Source organism: Salvelinus fontinalis, chromosome 32 (genome assembly GCF_029448725.1).
Source record: "Salvelinus fontinalis isolate EN_2023a chromosome 32, ASM2944872v1, whole genome shotgun sequence".
Lineage (NCBI taxonomy): Eukaryota > Metazoa > Chordata > Actinopteri > Salmoniformes > Salmonidae > Salvelinus > Salvelinus fontinalis.
In genome coordinates, this window is record NC_074696.1 from 25,506,966 (window position 1) to 25,526,562 (window position 19,597).

Here is a 19,597-nt window from a genome sequence, read left to right on the forward strand (position 1 = left end):
CTTAGACTGCTGCGGCATTCGGGAGCCTATTAAAATTGCCAGTAATTTCTCATTATGTACATGATTTGTGTGAATTACACTATTGATTAGTATAATGATTGTGTATCAATACACATGAATGGTATTAATTACATATAAATAACATACACTACTTGTGAAATGTTTTAGAACACCTCATTCAAGGGTTTTTCTTTATTTTTACTATTTTCTACAATGTAGAATAATAGTGATGACATCACAACTATGAAATAACACATATGGAATCACGTAGTAACCAAAAAAAGTGTTAAACAAATAATATACTTTATATTTGATATTCTTCAAATAGCCACCCTTTGCCTTGATGACAGCTTTGCACACTAGATGAACAGCAGACACCTCCACCAGCATCAACCTAGGAGGCTAAAATACCATTTATTCTTGATCTGAAAATGTGGTTGGAGACGCTGTATGGAGGGTGTGACGCAATTGCGGCGCCTCCGGAGGCATGCAGAGGCCAAATTGAGCTCCGTACCACATCGCCGTGCGCCTCTCAAATGTTTTAACAATGCAGAGTGCTCTGCATAGCTCCGCATTGACATGATCGGTTGACGGTAGGTGAGGGTGGGAGGTCCTGTATAAACACAAACTAATTCCCTTGACATCTTCCTTCACATGTTTGCTCTGACTTCTGTGGAGGCTGCATGGCAGTGAATGCTGTATGTCCAATGCAGATGTTGGATTCACCATGTAGCACCTTTAGGGTGGAAGCAGGTCAGACTGATCGCTGTAACGTCAACGGTTCATCAGTCTCAGGAGAACAGTTAGGCTGAGCAACAGGAAGTAATGGCCAATCTGGCCTGGTTCTCTCTCTGAATTAAGTTTTTGAAATGAATGAATATGAGCAACTGAAATAAATATGTTCATCTCTGCTGGTATTTTTTATTTTTTTTCAACCACTGTCTTTAATTTTGGATGCTGAAGAAATGCAGTAGTATCTTTGCCAAAAGGTAAGACACCGACAGATGTTCTGGCATAGATATAAGATATCATAAACACACCCTAGAGCTGGACCCGGAACATATAACTAGTTATCAATCAACAGTTGGCAAACGTTTGACATTATGTCTCGTTCCACCAGTTTCGAAAGTAAAGTAGTGATGATGATGGCCTTGTAACTAAGAGACAAACACAAACACATACAGAGTTTCCCCCTGCTTACTGGTGTCAGTTGGTATCACATACCTTTGCAATCTAAAAGGTATGATAGACATGATGAAAGACAGCAGGACAACATGCTGCTGTTCATTGAACACTGCAAGTTTTAAGTGGCTTCAGACATTCAGTTACAAGAATGAAACAATATTCTAATGAACAGAGGGTAGAAATAGCAATCGATCCCCCCAAAAATAGTAAATCCAGTACTTGAAAACATAAAAGAATTATGTCATATTTGACTTGAATTAACTAATCACAGACACTTCTGCCTTTTAAAAAAACTATACTGAACAAAAAATATAAACGCAACATTCAACAATTTCAACGATTTTACTGAGTTACAGTTCATATAAGGATTTAAATAAATTCATTAGGCCCTAAACTATGGCTTTCACATGACTGGACAGGGGCTCAGCCATGGGTGGCCTTAGAGGGCATACGCCCACCCACTTAGGAACCAAGTCCAGCCAATCAGACAAAGTTTTTCCCCACAAAAAAGGCTTTATTGCAGACAGAAATACTCCTCAGTTTCATCAGCTGTCCGGGTGGTTAGTCTCAGGTGAAGAATCCAGACATGGAGGTCCTGGACTGGCGTGGTTAAACGTGGTCTGCGGTTGTGAGGTCGGTTGGGCGTACCACCAAATTCTATAAAACGACGTTAACATTCTATTCTCTGGAAACAGCTCTGGTGACATTCCTGCAGTCAGCTTGCCAATTGCACACTCCCTCAAAACTTGAGACGTCTGTGGCATTGTGTTGTCTGACAAAACTGCACATTTTAGAGTCGCCTTTTATTGTCATCAGCACAAGGTGCACATGTGTAATTATCATGCTGTTTAATCAGCTTCTTGATATGCCTGTCAGGTGGCTGGATTATCTTGGCAAAGGGGAAATGCTCACTAACATTTGAGAGAAATAATCTTTTTGTGAGTATGGAACATTTCTGGGATCTTTTATTTCAGCTCATGAAACATGGGACCAACACTTTAAATGTTGTGTTTATATTTTTGTTCAGCGTATTAAGACAAGTGAATTGAGAACCCAATTTTGAACCATGGCCTTTTGTGATACAATGATGCTCCTGCTATTTTTCAGTGACCCCTATAATAAGATACATCTCTGAACCACACCATAATGTCACGTGTTAAGTGCAACTATCTTCAGGCGATACTTTAAGGACAAAGGGAAGGAGTGTCTCTTCATATGGGTAGATCTTTCTTTAGAGAGTGTCCCAGTGTTCCAAAGTGTCAGAGGTGCTGCCACCACGGAGCCATGAAAATCATCACTGTTCTTCTCCTCCTGAGCTTCTGCTGCCCTATCTCAGGTAAACTGCTATTCAAATCTATGAAATGTTTTATTTCCAATCCATGGTGATGCTGATTTCTGCCATATGGAGTAGTCTACTATTCTGATCTTTTAATGTTGGAGCTCTTGCACTGGTTTATATCATGTTACTTAGTTATATAGGTTGTAGGTCATTTCATATGAATTCATATCTTATAATGTGACTACTACAACAAATACACTCATTTACAAATACACTCAAAAATCTCTAAAACTGGAAACACTTATCTCCCTCACTAGCTTTAAGCACCCGCTGTCAGAGCAGCTCACAGATTACTGCATCTGTACATAGCCCATCTATAATTTAGCCCAAACAACTACCTCTCCCCCTACTGTATTTATTTATTTATTTTGCTCCTTTGCACCTCATTATTTCTACTTTACTTTGCACATTCTTCCACTGCAAATCTACCATTCCAGTGTTTTACTTGCTATATTGTATTTACTTGGCCACCATGGCCTTTTTTTGCCTTTACTTCCCTTATCTCACCTCATTTGCTCACATTGTATATAGACTTATTTTTCTACTGTATTATTGACTGTATGTTTGTTTTACTCCATGTGTAACTCTGTGTTGTTGTATGTGTCGAACTGCTTTGCTTCATCTTGGCCAGGTCGCAGTTGTAAATGAGAACTTGTTCTCAACTTGCCTACCTGGTTAAATAAAGGTGAAATAAATAAATAAAAAGCAACCTGGCTTAGATGGAGTGCCAATTCCATTTTCTAGCTTTTTCAAATAATGTTTTACGTTTCATTCTGATATTTTCACACTGAAACCAAGTTGACAGACCAACTGCTCAGCATTCCATTGGACTATAATGTTGATGTTATAGCTGAAACAAAAACTACCTGGAATACTTTCCATTCATGTTTTTGTCATTTGCCACACCAGTTTTTAGAAATTTGGAGAAAGATTATGTTGTTCATATTTAAAATAGATGCTCTGAAGTGCTATGTGTGCAGCTCCACCACAACCAATGACGCATGCAACCAGTCATCCCAAACCTGCCAGGCACCCCTTGATACCTGCATGACCACTGTGGACACATTTGGTGAGAGTACTTGGAAACCTAAGTGACACCAATTACAGTAGCCTAATAAGAGTAGAAATGCATTGATCGCATGGAGAGGGGAATTGATAGGTGAATTAATAAATGAAAAAGTGGAGCTTATTTGTTTGTATGGTAGTCTATTCCAGACAAAATAACCATACATGGTGAACAGATTTGAGAATTTAGAAGTGTGTGTATATACTACAAACCCCCGAGGTGCCTTATTGCTATTATGAACTGGTTACCAACGTAATTAGAGCAGTAAAAAGAAATGTTTCGTCATACCTGTGGTATACGTCAGCCAATCAGCATTCAGGGCTCGAATGACCCAGTTTAAAATAGTAAAGATGCATTATTGCCCTTTTCCATCCACAGGCAAAATCAAGGCCATAGGGAAGTTTTGCGCCAGTGCAAGGACCTGCAAAGGAGCATCGTCAGGGGCCTCAGTGGATGTGAATGGCAATGGGAACCAAGTCACCTGCTGCTCCAGTAACCTTTGTAACATCAACGGAGTGACTGGTGTTGGGCTAAGCACACTACTGACTCTGGCTGTGTGTTGTAGCCATGCTGTGCTCAACATTCTCTGGCTGCTCTGAGAATTAATGGATGACCTCATAGCATGGGGGAATTCAGGCATAGCCTGCCTCCAGCACAATAGGCAACAATTTCACTTAATATTTACAGTACATTTTATTTACCAAACCAATACAGAGCTCATATATATTGTTTCTATTTATATTGAATTAATGTGACAATGTTGTGCGGTAATAAAGGGAATGCATTGTATTTATATGGCTTTGGCTGTGATGTTTTGTATTGTGTTAAATAACTGTGGTAAATAGTTGGGCCCTATGTGAAGAGAATAAACAAAGATTAATCTTTGTTAAAAACAAGTAAACTGGTTTTATGTTTGCTCTACAACTGGTATACATTTGCATTGACTCCTCCCATAGAAGTGACGTTTAACAACATATAAACATATGGCCCGCCCTTTTTCATTCCCTTTCCGCTAAAATCTAAGTAGTAAGTCAACGTGCTTAAGGTGCTCGGTTCTTCTTTTGAAGCTAAGGCCCTGAATCCGGCGACTAGCACAACTAAAATTAGGCATCCGACGCCCAAACTATAAGATCTACATAGAAAGATGGCATCTGTATCTGAACTCGCTTGTATTTACTCTGCCCTCATCCTCCACGATGATGAAGTCACGGTCACAGTAAGTCCTGCTTCCATTACCTGCATAAAATGGCGCCTTTGCTGGCCTCTGTATCTAACCAGGCAGATTTGGAAGACTGTTTCTTGTCGTTAGTGCCGAGGTAGTGTCTACGTGAATACGAAATAAGAGTATGCTAGTTATATAATTGCCGGTAACTGTCCAAAATGATAGCTTACTAGTCGGCAATGTCAGTAGTTAGCTAACATGCTATCAGTTAACGTTAGTTAGCCGGTGCCGCAGCTACCACGAGTAGTCTTCTATTCTAGCCAACAATGTGCTGTTGCTTGAGGTATTGCTACTCGAGCCTGCAAACTAGCTAACCCCGGTGCCTTAGTCAGATCTGTTTATGGCAAATTGCTAGCTAACCAACGTTGACTATTCGGAACATTTATTTGCCCGTATCTTCTTGGCGCTAACTTTAGCATGTTAACGCTGGTAAACGATCACATGTGAATGCGATGAAGGCAGCCACCAATGGCTGTGGTTTCTTCCCACTTTGGCTTTTTCCAGTTGCCAGCTAACTTGTTTACTAACTTGACAAAGGCTAAACAACTCCAGTCTGATGGTAGTTTTGGCTTCATGGTTGTAGGGGTCTGTGATGTCTAATCTAATATTTCTCCATGTGTTTGCAGGAAGACAAACTGATGGCTCTCATCAAGGCTGCCAATGTGACGATTGAGCCTTTCTGGCCCAGTCTGTTCTCCAAGGTGAGTGAAGCCCTTTTCTCCATCACCTTACACGCATACAACAGGGTTATGCATTTGTTATTGGGGAATCCTCTGTGGCGCTTCCAATTTATTCCTTCAGTGTCATCCACACATTCCTTCATATCTATGGTGTAAGACCTTCCGTCTCTACTAGTTTACTGTGGTGTGAACTTTTTAAATAAAAAAACAATGGCGATGCCACTTAGTTGCTTTCTGTAAACTATTATACTCGGACATGTAGTCATTCATGTGTAAAGGCTACACTGTCTGACCCTATCCTGCTTCCTGTCTGTGTTACAGGCCCTGGCCAGCGTAGACATTGGCAGCCTGATCTGCAACGTGGGTGCAGGTGGTGGAGCTGCACCTGCCGCTGGAGGCGCTGCACCTGCTGCAGACGCACCAGGTAACGAAGGCCTTGTTTGGACAGGAATTGTATTACTACAGCCGTTGGTTATGTCATTATTTTGTGATGGAAACCTGGAGGTTTTTATTCCAGGCATGAATATATTCATGTCTAGACTAGAGGTCGACCAATTAACCTCTCTAGGGTATGTGGGACGGTAGCGTCTCACCTCGTCAACAGCCGGTGAAACTGCAGGGTGCCAAATTCAAAACAACAGAATCCCATAATTAAAATTCCTCAAACATACATGTATTTTACACCATTTTAAAGATACACTTGTTGTAAATCCAGCCACAGTGTCCGATTTCAAATAGGCTTTACGACAAAAGCAAACCAAACGATTATGTTAGGCGAGTGCCTATTCATAGAAAAACACAGCCATTTTTCCAGCCAAAGAGGAGTCACAAAAGGCAGAAATATAGCTAAAATTCATCGCTAACCTTTGATGATCTTCATCAGATGACACTCATAGGAATTCATGTTACACAATACATGTATGTTTTGTTCGGTAAAGTTCATATTTATATCCAAAAATCTAAGTTTACATTGGCGTGTTATGTTCAGTAGTTCCAAAACATCCGGTGATTTTGCAGAGAGCCACATCAATTTACAGAAATAGTCATCATAAATGTTGATGAAAATACAAGTGTTATACTTTGAATTTTAGATCAACTTCTCCTTAATGCAACCGCTGTCAGATTTCAAAAAAACTTTACGGAAAAAGCAAACCATGCAATAATCTGAGTATGGCGCCAAGACGACAAATCGACCCAAAGAGATATCCGCCATGTTGGAGTCAACATAAGTCAGAAATAGCATTATAAATATTCACTTACCTTTGATGATCTTCATCAGAATGCACTCCCAGGAATCACAGTTCCACAATAAATGTTTGCTTTGTTCGAAAATGTCCATTTATGTCCAAATTCCTCCGTGCAAGTCCAGCGGAAAGTACAGACAAAAAGTTCCGTTACCGTCTGTAGAAACATGTCAAACGATGTATGGAATCAATCTTTAGGATGTTTTTAACATAAATCTTCAATAAGGTTCCAACTGGAGAATTCCTTTGTCTTCAGAAAAGCAAATGGAACAGAGCTCGCTCTCACGTGAACGAGCATCACGAGCTCAAAGCATTCTGCCAGACCTCTGACTCATTCCCCTCTCATTCGGCCCCACTTCACAGTAGAAGCATCAAACAAGGTTCTATAGACTGTTGACATCTAGTGGAAGCCGTAGGAAGTGCAACCTGACCCCATTTCCACTGTATCTTGGATAAGCAAAGAGTTGAAAACCTACAAACCTCAGATTTCCCACTTCCTGGTTGGATTTTATCTCTGGTTTTTGCCTGCCATATGAGTTCTGTTATACTCACAGACATCATTCAAACAGTTTTAGAAACTTCCGAGTGTTTTCTATCCAAATCTACTAATAATATGCATATCCTAAGATCTGGGCCTGAGTAGCAGGCAGTTTACTCTGGGCATGCTTTTCATCCGGATGTGAAAATACTGCCCCCTACCCCAAAGAAGTTAATTAGGGCCGTTTTCTAGTTTTCATGACAATCAGTAATCTGCATTTTTGGATGCCAATTATATTGCACTCCACGAGGAGACTGCGTGGTAGGCTGACTACCTGTTACGCGAGTGTAGCAAGGAGCCAAAGTAAGTTGCTAGCTAGCATTAAACTTATCTTATAAAAAAACAATCAATATTAAGATAATCACTAGTTAACTATACATGGTTGATGATATTACTAGTTTATCTAGCTTGTCCTGCGTTGCATATAATCAATGCGGTGCCTGTTTATCATCGAATCACAGCCTACTTCGCCAAACGGGTGATTATTTAACAGGTGCATTTGCACACAAAAAAGCGCTGTCGCTGCACCAATGTGTACCTAACCATAAACATCAATGCATTTCTTAAAATCAATACACAAGTATATCTATTTTATTATTTTTTATCTGCATATTTAGTTAATATTGCCTGCTAACATGATTTTCTTTTAACTAGGGAAATTGTGTCACTTCTCTTGCATTCAGTGTAAGCAGAGTCAGGGTATATGCAACAGTTTGGGCTGCCTATCCCATTGCGAACTGTGAAGACCATTTCTTCCTAACAAAGACTAATTAATTTGCCAGAATTTTATATAATTATAACATTGAAGGTTGTGCAATGTAATATTTAGACTTAGGGATGCCACCCGTTAGATAAAATATGGAACGGTTCCGTATTTCAATGAAAGAATAAACGTTTTGTTTCTGGATTTGACCGTATTAATGACCTAATGCTTGTATTTCTGATATATTATAATTAAGTCTATGATTTGGTAGGCCGCAGCAGGCTCGTAAGCATTCATTCAAACCGCTTTCCTGCATTTGCCAGCAGCTCCTCACTGTGCTTCAAGCATTGCGCTGTTTATGACTTCAATCCTATCAACTCCCGAGATTAAGCTGGCAATACTATAGTGCCTATAAGAACATCCAATAGTCAAAGGTATATGAAATACAAACGGTATAGAGAGAAATAGTCCTATAATAACTATAACCTAAAACTTCTTAACTGGGAATATTGAAGACTCATGTTAAGGAACCACCAGCTTTCATATGTTCTCGTGTTCTGAGCAAAGAACTTAAATGTTAGCTTTTTTACATGGCACATATTGCACTTTTACTTCTCCAACACTGTGCATTATTTAAACCAAATTGAACACGTTTAATTTATTTGAGACTAAATTGATTTTATTTATGTATTATATTAAGTTAAGTGTTCATTCAGTATTGTTGTAATTGTCATTATTATATATATTTATTGTCTAGACTAGAGGTTGGCCGATTATGATTTTTCACCACCGATACTGATTATTAGAGGACCATAATCGGTCAACCTCTAGTCTAGACAATAATAAGCTACACTGATAACTCTTGGTTGGCTGCCAAATGTGTAGGTGTCCCCATAATATTTATTTTAGTGATCCACTGTAAATGCCCCCAATCCTGCTGTGAGTTGCTGAACAGTGCACTGCCCTAGAGATGCGTTATGGATGAGAAAGTGAACTTGTCATTTCCAAAAAGTTCAGCGGAGAATTGGGGATGCACATTTAGAGCCCAAGTCTCATTAAATAGGCCTAGGCATAGTACTTTTTTGAACATTTAATTAAACTGATGTATTTGGCGATTAACAACGTATAGCTTTGTTGATACATATAGTTAATTTGTATGAAATATATGCGCAGCATTTATTTTCTTGCTCAAACTGCATGCAGCACCTGTCAAACTCTATTTTTACACTCCTACCATGTAAAAATTGACATGGCAGATTCGGACTGGACTAAAATTAGATGTGATGTGTTTTGTGCTCTTAATCCGTTTTCCTCATACAGCCCACCCGGCCATTCTCCCGGCACTAAAGCTGCCAGTCGGAAACAAGACGCTTTTTGTAGCATATTCTCAAATGCCCAATGGTCATTAAGCTGGAATTGTGTAGTATAAGAAATGTGTTCAACAGTAGGCATGTCCCAAAACTCTGCTTGAAAGTCCTTGAATTGCCACTATCTGTGTGAACCCTGAGCATGGTCTCCGAGCCAGCGCTTCAGTGGTTTAAAAACTGACTGTGATCACTTCCTGTTACGCCCACAACAAACGTCTCTGGCGCTTGCAAGCACCGGCTAGGCCGGCGATAGTAGCCTGGTTTCCACTACAGCAGTGTCTTTCCCTTTTTACCCAATTTGTCACCAATGGGTTTATTTCACCTAAATCAGACAGTGGTAATTTGTCAATTTAATTATGGTTTTAACTTGGAGGATATTTCATGGTACATGTACTGATGCCATACCTTGTTTTCCCTGCATTACAGCCAAGGAGGAGGAGAAGAAAGAAGAGAAGAAGGAAGAGTCAGAGGAGGGTTCCGATGACGACATGGGCTTCGGTCTTTTCGACTAAACCAGTTTTTGTAACAAATAAAATCAAAGAAACTGAACTGGCAATATTTGTGGTTTCCTTTGAGCATAAGTGTGCTTCATGAAATGACCTGTAAACAATATAATCTAATGGGAGGAATAGTTTACCCTTTGAAATCAACGGCCATTTTATTTCACAGCACACAAGGAAAACACACTTCTGAAGACAAAGAACGATACATTTTATTAGTTTAAGGAACTGTACAGGTTATTCTTCCTGAGAATAAGTTACACCCAAAACAAGCGGTTTGAGATTGTACACGTGATAGGGACATTAAGGTCTAACAGTCTGGAGAGGCAGAATCTGTAAACCAGGGTCATTCATTAGGCACCAAACAAAAATTGAACAAGTAAGGACTACCTGAAGTTGTCCAATAAGTGATGCTTATTTTCCATTGCAAAATGTTTTGCTACAGTGTGCCCTAATGAATATGACCCAGGCAATGGGGCTTAACCAAAGAAGCAGAAAGGTTTCACTTGGGGCTCTATTCAATCCGTATCGTGGAAGTTCAGCATTACTGGGGCGGCAGGTAGCAAGTCGCTCTGAATAAGAGCATCTGCTAAATGACATGTTATAGTCGGCTCAATCTGAAAATACATTTCTATTGTGCAATCTAACGCTTTATTGATCCAGATTGAATAGAGCACCTGGTTTAAATATACAAAAACAGTGATAAGGGAATGGCTAGCAATGGGACTGTATAACTGCCAAACTATTGGATGATTCAAATCATTTGGCACGTGATAGTTCATCTTCACTGTGGAACTTAAATGTGCCTCCCCCTTATAACATTTCAATCCCAGAAATGCTGAAAAATATATTTGTATATTTACTATTAGTTAACTTAAAAAGTGGCATGTGACATGTTTGAAAAAACAATTTATTTTTCGCTGTGTCGAGAGGTGCCTGAGTCTGTAAGAGGATGAAAAAATGAGCTTCCAAAATATATAATTCTAGTGGTGTGTTGGGATGAGCATTATATGCTGTGATACTGTAGGGAAGGTAAGTGTTTTAACATTGAAATCTCTCAGAAACACAATGTTAATCATTACCATTTATAGCTTGTAGTTCTTCAATGGATCAGATGTTCCAGTTTAGAATATAATCTATTTCCTCATCTGTGATAATTAGAATTATTAGCCACCTGGAAGAAGACGTCTGACGTGAGCTGAACTTCACCTCTGGATAAAAAAAAAAACTATCAGCACAAACGAGACGCAGCCAAATCTAATAAAACAAGAGTTTGTATGTAACTGATCTCCAACCATCCAGGGATCCTGGAGTGCAGCGACAGACAAAACACAAGTCTATAAAAAGTTTTTAGGAAGGGGGTGGAAGGGTACGATCAGGTTGAGTGTCCACTTCGGTCTCTGTCCTGTAGTATCAGGAGCTCTGATCGAGGTGTGAGCTGAGCAGTCTTGACTTGTGACATTGTGCAGTCTGTGCAGATTGCTATGGGAGCTGAAACCAATCAGCTCTATTTCCACAGCAGACTCGCTTCCCTCTGTTATATCCCTCCCCTTGGAGGTCTTCCATGCCCAGGGAGCTAGGTACCGGAGGTGGCTAGTGTGACCCCCGGGACTGGGCATGGATCATCTTGAGCCGGGCCTGGTCGATGACGTCCAGCAGGTTCTTGGCATCCACAGCCAGGGCATGTGCGGCAGTCAGCATTTGTTTCTTGTAGTCCTGCTGCAAGCTGGTGAGGACATACTGCTGGGCCAGCTTCATCTTGTTGATCAGCTCGGCCAGGTCAGAGTTCAAGAGCTTCTGGGCCATCTCAATCTGCAGAGGAAGACAGGAGTTAAAGAACACACAATAGACAGCTGTCTTATACATAACTTATTTTGTCCTCAGACACAATAGGACAACAGTCTTGAGTATTAACAGACAGGCAATATGTTTATTTGTAATGAAGAGTTGTTAATCACCTCTCTGTGTGTGCTTGCTGGTAACACTGGTATGGTCTCGTCCACTGTGGCCAATAGGGTTCTCAAAGCTAGTCCCACCTCCTGTGGAAAAAAAGAACCAGGATATCACTAATATAAATCAAAGCTGCAATGGCTGAGAAATCAGTGTCCCTCGACAAGAGAAATAATACCGTTCGCTCTTGAGGAATGATCACCAACATATGACAATGATTCAACAATAAACGTATCATTCATGTCCTCTCTAGCTCAGTTTGTAGAGCATGGTGCTTACAACAGCAGGATAGTAGGTTTGATTCCCGGGACCACCAACATGTAACAAATGTACTAAGTCACTTTGGATGATCGTGTCTGCTAAATGGCTTATATTATTATAGCCTTACCTTGACCATAGGGACGTACTCCTCTGGAGGGGCTGGCTGGATCTTACTGGACATCTCTATAACAGCCTTGACCAGGCCCGTCACGTTCTCATACACCTTGTCGTTGGAGCGGTCCAAGTTGGCCGTGGGGGGAGGGCTGATCTCCTGAGGCTGGATCTACACACCATGGGGATGAGTTGGTTCACATACAACATAGTGAGGGAAGTGAATCTTTCTCCTTCAAATAATTTGAGTGATTCTACTGTGAATCTATTATGATAAAGTGTGATTATGCTGATCTAATGGGACCCAATTGAGTGTCAGTGTTCTAGAGAAAATAAGCTAGGTGATTTTGTCTGACTTGATTTTTGATGAGTGCATGAACAGAAGTGTCCCAGCTGTCCTATCCACTGGAACCACAAGGTGGTGTAAAGCTAAAATGGTTTTGTTTCTGTAACCACTAGCAGCCAGCAATTTATAGATTAATCAAGTAGTTTACAAAGTGAACACTAGATGACAGTATTTGCCAGAATTACTGTAACTCGATTCATAATATGAGAACATACAATCTCTGAACATGGTTGTGAATGACGTGTGATGAATTGGACAACCCAAAACAGACATCTAGACAAACACACACGCCACGGTCCAGAGAGGAGGCAGATGGTGGTGTACTATAATCTACTAACAGTTAGTAATGGTAACTATGACTACACAGCCCAACATGCATCACACCATACCACAGGGAAGAGAGTCATCAATGGAGGCCTAAATATATTTATTATTTCTCCCACTAATTCATTTGACATTAGTACTGTGACTGACAAACAAGCCAATACAGTCATTTGGTCATTACTGAAATGACTGCCACTGAATACTAGAATGATTTGCTTCGTTTATGGCTTTCTTTGCCAAGCCTCACTGGTTTTAGAACATGGGCCTGGATGAAGTGGCCTCATCTGGAGTAGTCGCCTCTAGACACTGAACTAAGACCAGTTTGTGTTGCCCCCTCTAATGGTTACGGTTAGGATTCAGGGAGAGTAAAGTGATCTTAAGGCCAATGCCATTATGCTAAGAAGGTTTGATGACTCCTGTACAGTGGTAGAGAATGTGTTATTAGAGCGCTCCCTAGTGGTCAGACAGTGACTGACAAACACAGAGCTCTTACCCTCCAGGGCTAAAGGGCAACAACAGTAGGTTGGTGCAGAGGCAAAACAAGGGAGGGAGAGGGGGATGCAGGGAAAACAAGAGAGAGAAAGGATTAACACTGCAGAACAGAAAGCAAGAGGCAACGCATGCAATGCATCAACACAATACAAGGAGATAGGGTCGTGTTCATTAGGGCACACCGTTTTAAAACACTTTGCAATGGAAAATGAAAATGGGCATTTTTTACTGGAGAGTTGAGATAGACTGAAACAGGAGATACTGTTTCAAGTGATAAAGGTCTGAGTGCTAGTTGGATGTTGCAGTGAGAAAAAGATCAAAAGGTCTGCACTCTATCGTATTCAGAGTTGCTGTATTGTACATCATGACGTTAGCTTTCGCCGGGCCAACTGAGCAGGGAGTCTAAAACCTTTGATCCAGGATCATGATCAAAAGACGGTGAGAAGGGAGCTTTGGATTTCACTGGGGTCTGTCTTGTTAGGAAGCACTGTGTTTTCCTTGGGCTTCTCTATACTCCACTGCACTACAAGCCTCTGTTTTAATTGGGTTTTATTTTCAGAGCTAGAAGAAGAGCGGCCTCGCTAAGGGTCTCCTTTCAAACTGACTGCTTGGAAAGTTACGAGAGAGAAAAAGCACTCTCCATTCCAACAGTCTTCAATTCACTGGCTTCTCTCGAAATGGACGGTTGTTGCATAACTAGGATCCAAACTAAAAGCCCAGAAAGTGTGGTTTTACCGTGGGCCTTTTCTGGGCCGGCTTGGCAGCGCCTGTCTGGGTGGGGCTGTGTGGCAGAAAGGTCGCGACCCTGGCGGTGTAGGGGTGGGATGATCTTTATCTAACCACCAACCCCCCCATGAGAATGATAGATTGCCAGGAAAAAAACTGCCTTTTCTGTTTTGGGACAGTCATTGTATATTTTAGATTCCCATGGACAAGCATGGTGCTGGGTATGTACAGTGCATATGGAAAGTATTCAGACCCCTTGACTTAATAAGGCTGTAACGTAACAAAATGTGGGAAAAGTCAAGGGGTCTGAATACTTTCCGAATGCACTGTACATGTAAGTGTATGTGTGTGTTCTAAGTGCAGATAAGTGTATGTGTGTGTGTCTTGTGTATCCACTGGTGTCTTTAGTGTGTATTTCTATATCTGTCCATGTGTCTAAGTACCATCTCTGTCAGAGAGATGGGCTTTGGGTTGTGCTAGCCTTGCTCTGTGCTGTCTGATACTTGGGAGGGGAGAGAGGGGGAGAGAGGGCTTCAGAGCTGCGCTGATCTAGGAGCCCCGTTCTGTTCTGCCGACTAGGAGCAACTTTACCCGCCTGGGCTCCTGGTGAACCAGGGGAAATACTGACATGTTTTCAGAGCTTTTCCATTCAGATCCCATTCTGCTCTGAATCTGGCTATAGGTACAAGTTCTCACAGCTCTTGAATAACTGAGAGGACGTATTTTATGTAAGAACTTATAAAAGGAAGTGGTGATGGCCAGGTGAGAAAGAGAAAGCATGCTTGAAACAGCTGCAGCAACTCATAGCAGTCAAAAGCACATGCATCGTCTCAAAATTGAAGTAATGGTCTCTTTCTCATACAACGTCATGGTGGTGTTACAGACTCATGGGTTCAGACTCAGAGTTTTTTCCTGACCATGTGACCTAACCAGGAGAAACTCTAGGCCCTGCAACTCCTAGGTATGAGTCATGTAGTCTGGTCCCAGATCTATTGTGCCATCTTACCAATTCCTAGACAGCCTCCTATGGGAGTTGGCAAGATAGCACACACCAATCTAGGACCAGGCTAAACCAAGCTATGTTTTTTGTAACAGTGACCCTTGAGTAAGACATTAAGACAGTGTTGTCTTGTTGCTGTAACGGTGACCCTGGAATAAGACATTAAGACAGTGTTGTCTTGTTGCTGTAACGGTGACCCTGGAATAAGACATTAAGACAGTGTTGTCTTGTTGCTGTAACGGTGACCCTGGAATAAGACATTAAGACAGTGTTGTCTTGTTGCTGTAACGGTGACCCTGGAATAAGACATTAAGACAGTGTTGTCTTGTTGCTGTAACGATGACCCTGGAATAAGACATTAAGACAGTGTTGTCTTGTTGCTGTAACGGTGACCCTGGAATAAGACATTAAGACAGTGTTGTCTTGTTGCTGTAACGGTGACCCTGGAATAAGACATTAAGACAGTGTTGTCTTGTTGCTGTAACGATGACCCTGGAATAAGACATTAAGACAGTGTTGTCTTGTTGTTGTAACGGTGACCCTGGAATAAGACATTAAGACAGTGTTGTCTTGTTGTTGTAACGGTGACCCTGGAATAAGACATTAAGACAGTGTTGTCTTGTTGCTGTAACGGTGACCCTGGAATAAGACATTAAGACAGTGTTGTCTTGTTGCTGTAACGGTGACCCTGGAATAAGACATTAAGACAGTGTTGTCTTGTTGCTGTAACGGTGACCCTGGAATAAGACATTAAGACAGTGTTGTCTTGTTGCTGTAACGGTGACCCTGGAATAAGACATTAAGACAGTGTTGTCTTGTTGCTGTAACGATGACCCTGGAATAAGACATTAAGACAGTGTTGTCTTGTTGTTGTAACGGTGACCCTGGAATAAGACATTAAGACAGTGTTGTCTTGTTGTTGTAACGGTGACCCTGGAATAAGACATTAAGACAGTGTTGTCTTGTTGCTGTAACGGTGACCCTGGAATAAGACATTAAGACAGTGTTGTCTTGTTGCTGTAACGGTGACCCTGGAATAAGACATTAAGACAGTGTTGTCTTGTTGCTGTAACGGTGACCCTGGAATAAGACATTAAGACAGTGTTGTCTTGTTGCTGTAACGGTGACCCTGGAATAAGACATTAAGACAGTGTTGTCTTGTTGCTGTGTTGCTGTAACGGTGACCCTGGAATAAGACATTAAGACAGTGTTGTCTTGTTGCTGTAACGGTGACCCTGGAATAAGACATTAAGACAGTGTTGTCTTGTTGTTGTAACGGTGACCCTGGAATAAGACATTAAGACAGTGTTGTCTTGTTGCTGTAACGGTGACCCTGGAATAAGACATTAAGACAGTGTTGTCTTGTTGCTGTAACGGTGACCCTGGAATAAGACATTAATACAGTGTTGTCTTGTTGCTGTAACGGTGACCCTGGAATAAGACATTAATACAGTGTTGTCTTGTTGCTGTAACGATGACCCTGGAATAAGACATTAAGACAGTGTTGTCTTGTTGCTGTAACGATGACCCTGGAATAAGACATTAAGACAGTGTTGTCTTGTTGCTGTAACGGTGACCCTGGAATAAGACATTAAGACAGTGTTGTCTTGTTGCTGTAACGGTGACCCTGGAATAAGACATTAAGACAGTGTTGTCTTGTTGCTGTAACGGTGACCCTGGAATAAGACATTAAGACAGTGTTGTCTTGTTGTTGTAACGGTGACCCTGGAATAAGACATTAAGACAGTGTTGTCTTGTTGTTGTAACGGTGACCCTGGAATAAGACATTAAGACAGTGTTGTCTTGTTGCTGTAACGGTGACCCTGGAATAAGACATTAAGACAGTGTTGTCTTGTTGCTGTAACGGTGACCCTGGAATAAGACATTAAGACAGTGTTGTCTTGTTGCTGTGTTGCTGTAACGGTGACCCTGGAATAAGACATTAAGACAGTGTTGTCTTGTTGCTGTAACGGTGACCCTGGAATAAGACATTAAGACAGTGTTGTCTTGTTGCTGTAACGATGACCCTGGAATAAGACATTAAGACAGTGTTGTCTTGTTGCTGTAACGGTGACCCTGGAATAAGACATTAATACAGTGTTGTCTTGTTGCTGTAACGGTGACCCTGGAATAAGACATTAAGACAGTGTTGTCTTGTTGCTGTAACGATGACCCTGGAATAAGACATTAAGACAGTGTTGTCTTGTTGCTGTAACGGTGACCCTGGAATAAGACATTAATACAGTGTTGTCTTGTTGTTGTAACGGTGACCCTGGAATAAGACATTAATACAGTGTTGTCTTGTTGCTGTAACGGTGACCCTGGAATAAGACATTAATACAGTGTTGTCTTGTTGCTGTAACGGTGACCCTGGAATAAGACATTAATACAGTGTTGTCTTGTTGCTGTGTTGCTGTAACGGTGACCCTGGAATAAGACATTAAGACAGTGTTGTCTTGTTGCTGTAACGGTGACCCTGGAATAAGACATTAAGACAGTGTTGTCTTGTTGCTGTAACGGTGACCCTGGAATAAGACATTAAGACAGTGTTGTCTTGTTGCTGTAACGGTGACCCTGGAATAAGACATTAAGACAGTGTTGTCTTGTTGCTGTAACGGTGACCCTGGAATAAGACATTAAGACAGTGTTGTCTTGTTGCTGTAACGATGACCCTGGAATAAGACATTAAGACAGTGTTGTCTTGTTGCTGTAACGGTGACCCTGGAATAAGACATTAAGACAGTGTTGTCTTGTTGCTGTAACGATGACCCTGGAATAAGACATTAAGACAGTGTTGTCTTGTTGCTGTAACGGTGACCCTGGAATAAGACATTAAGACAGTGTTGTCTTGTTGCTGTAACGGTGACCCTGGAATAAGACATTAAGACAGTGTTGTCTTGTTGCTGTAACGGTGACCCTGGAATAAGACATTAAGACAGTGTTGTCTTGTTGTTGTAACGGTGACCCTGGAATAAGACATTAAGACAGTGTTGTCTTGTTGCTGTAACGATGACCCTGGAATAAGACATTAAGACAGTGTTGTCTTGTTGCTGTAACGATGACCCTGGAATAAGACATTAAGACAGTGTTGTCTTGTTGCTGTAACGGTGACCCTGGAATAAGACATTAAGACAGTGTTGTCTTGTTGCTGTAACGGTGACCCTGGAATAAGACATTAAGACAGTGTTGTCTTGTTGTTGTAACGGTGACCCTGGAATAAGACATTAAGACAGTGTTGTCTTGTTGCTGTAACGGTGACCCTGGAATAAGACATTAAGACAGTGTTGTCTTGTTGCTGTAACGGTGACCCTGGAATAAGACATTAAGACAGTGTTGTCTTGTTGCTGTAACGGTGACCCTGGAATAAGACATTAAGACAGTGTTGTCTTGTTGCTGTAACGGTGACCCTGGAATAAGACATTAAGACAGTGTTGTCTTGTTGCTGTAACGGTGACCCTGGAATAAGACATTAAGACAGTGTTGTCTTGTTGCTGTAACGATGACCCTGGAATAAGACATTAAGACAGTGTTGTCTTGTTGCTGTAACGGTGACCCTGGAATAAGACATTAATACAGTGTTGTCTTGTTGCTGTAACGGTGACCCTGGAATAAGACATTAATACAGTGTTGTCTTGTTGCTGTGTTGCTGTAACGGTGACCCTGGAATAAGACATTAAGACAGTGTTGTCTTGTTGCTGTAACGATGACCCTGGAATAAGACATTAAGACAGTGTTGTCTTGTTGCTGTAACGGTGACCCTGGAATAAGACATTAATACAGTGTTGTCTTGTTGCTGTAACGGTGACCCTGGAATAAGACATTAATACAGTGTTGTCTTGTTGCTGTAACGATGACCCTGGAATAAGACATTAAGACAGTGTTGTCTTGTTGCTGTAACGGTGACCCTGGAATAAGACATTAAGACAGTGTTGTCTTGTTGCTGTAACGGTGACCCTGGAATAAGACATTAAGACAGTGTTGTCTTGTTGCTGTAACGATGACCCTGGAATAAGACATTAAGACAGTGTTGTCTTGTTGCTGTAACGGTGACCCTGGAATAAGACATTAAGACAGTGTTGTCTTGTTGCTGTAACGATGACCCTGGAATAAGACATTAAGACAGTGTTGTCTTGTTGCTGTAACGGTGACCCTGGAATAAGACATTAAGACAGTGTTGTCTTGTTGCTGTAACGATGACCCTGGAATAAGACATTAAGACAGTGTTGTCTTGTTGCTGTAACGATGACCCTGGAATAAGACATTAAGACAGTGTTGTCTTGTTGCTGTAACGGTGACCCTGGAATAAGACATTAATACAGTGTTGTCTTGTTGCTGTAACGATGACCCTGGAATAAGACATTAAGACAGTGTTGTCTTGTTGCTGTAACGGTGACCCTGGAATAAGACATTAAGACAGTGTTGTCTTGTTGCTGTAACAGTGACCCTGGAATAAGACATTAAGACAGTGTTGTCTTGTTGTTGTAACGGTGACCCTGGAATAAGACATTAAGACAGTGCTGTCTTGGTGCTGTGAGTGTTGCTG

At 41.2% G+C, this 19,597-nt stretch overlaps 4 protein-coding genes across 21 annotated transcripts in view; 2 read left to right on the top strand and 2 right to left on the bottom strand.

Moving 5' to 3' along the window:
• The first annotated feature begins 2,307 nt into the window (after positions 1-2,307).
• LOC129830974 (prostate stem cell antigen-like) lies at positions 2,308-4,379 on the top strand. Its single transcript, XM_055893876.1, has 3 exons — positions 2,308-2,521; positions 3,480-3,593; positions 3,969-4,379. Exons 1-3 carry the CDS (start codon positions 2,401-2,403, stop codon positions 4,187-4,189), a joined length of 456 nt encoding a protein of 151 aa, XP_055749851.1. The 5' UTR covers positions 2,308-2,400; the 3' UTR covers positions 4,190-4,379.
• A 204-nt stretch (positions 4,380-4,583) lies between these two features.
• rplp1 (ribosomal protein, large, P1) lies at positions 4,584-9,893 on the top strand. The gene is made up of 4 exons (XM_055893901.1): positions 4,584-4,806; positions 5,439-5,513; positions 5,814-5,916; positions 9,771-9,893. Exons 1-4 carry the CDS (start codon positions 4,735-4,737, stop codon positions 9,854-9,856), a joined length of 336 nt encoding a protein of 111 aa, XP_055749876.1. The 5' UTR covers positions 4,584-4,734; the 3' UTR covers positions 9,857-9,893.
• A 138-nt stretch (positions 9,894-10,031) lies between these two features.
• LOC129830975 (focal adhesion kinase 1-like) overlaps positions 10,032-19,597 on the bottom strand; it is a 163,294-nt gene continuing 153,728 nt past the window's right edge. For all 18 annotated transcript variants that reach the window (XM_055893891.1, XM_055893892.1, XM_055893894.1 and 15 more), the window contains 3 exons: positions 12,183-12,338; positions 11,803-11,883; positions 10,032-11,656 (listed from right to left, as the gene is read on the bottom strand). In XM_055893891.1, coding sequence (XP_055749866.1) covers positions 11,438-11,656; positions 11,803-11,883; positions 12,183-12,338 — 456 coding nt within the window. In that variant the 3' untranslated portion in view covers positions 10,032-11,437. The remainder of the gene's footprint in view (positions 11,657-11,802; positions 11,884-12,182; positions 12,339-19,597) is intronic.
• Positions 12,334-19,594, bottom strand: LOC129830979 (uncharacterized). The gene is made up of 10 exons (XM_055893902.1): positions 18,580-19,594; positions 18,482-18,538; positions 18,384-18,440; positions 18,286-18,342; positions 18,188-18,244; positions 18,090-18,146; positions 17,943-17,999; positions 17,396-17,509; positions 16,898-17,011; positions 12,334-16,268 (listed from the first exon to the last, which is right to left on the bottom strand). The coding sequence occupies exons 1-10, from the start codon at positions 18,726-18,728 to the stop codon at positions 16,148-16,150; spliced, it is 840 nt and encodes a 279-aa protein (XP_055749877.1). The 5' UTR covers positions 18,729-19,594; the 3' UTR covers positions 12,334-16,147.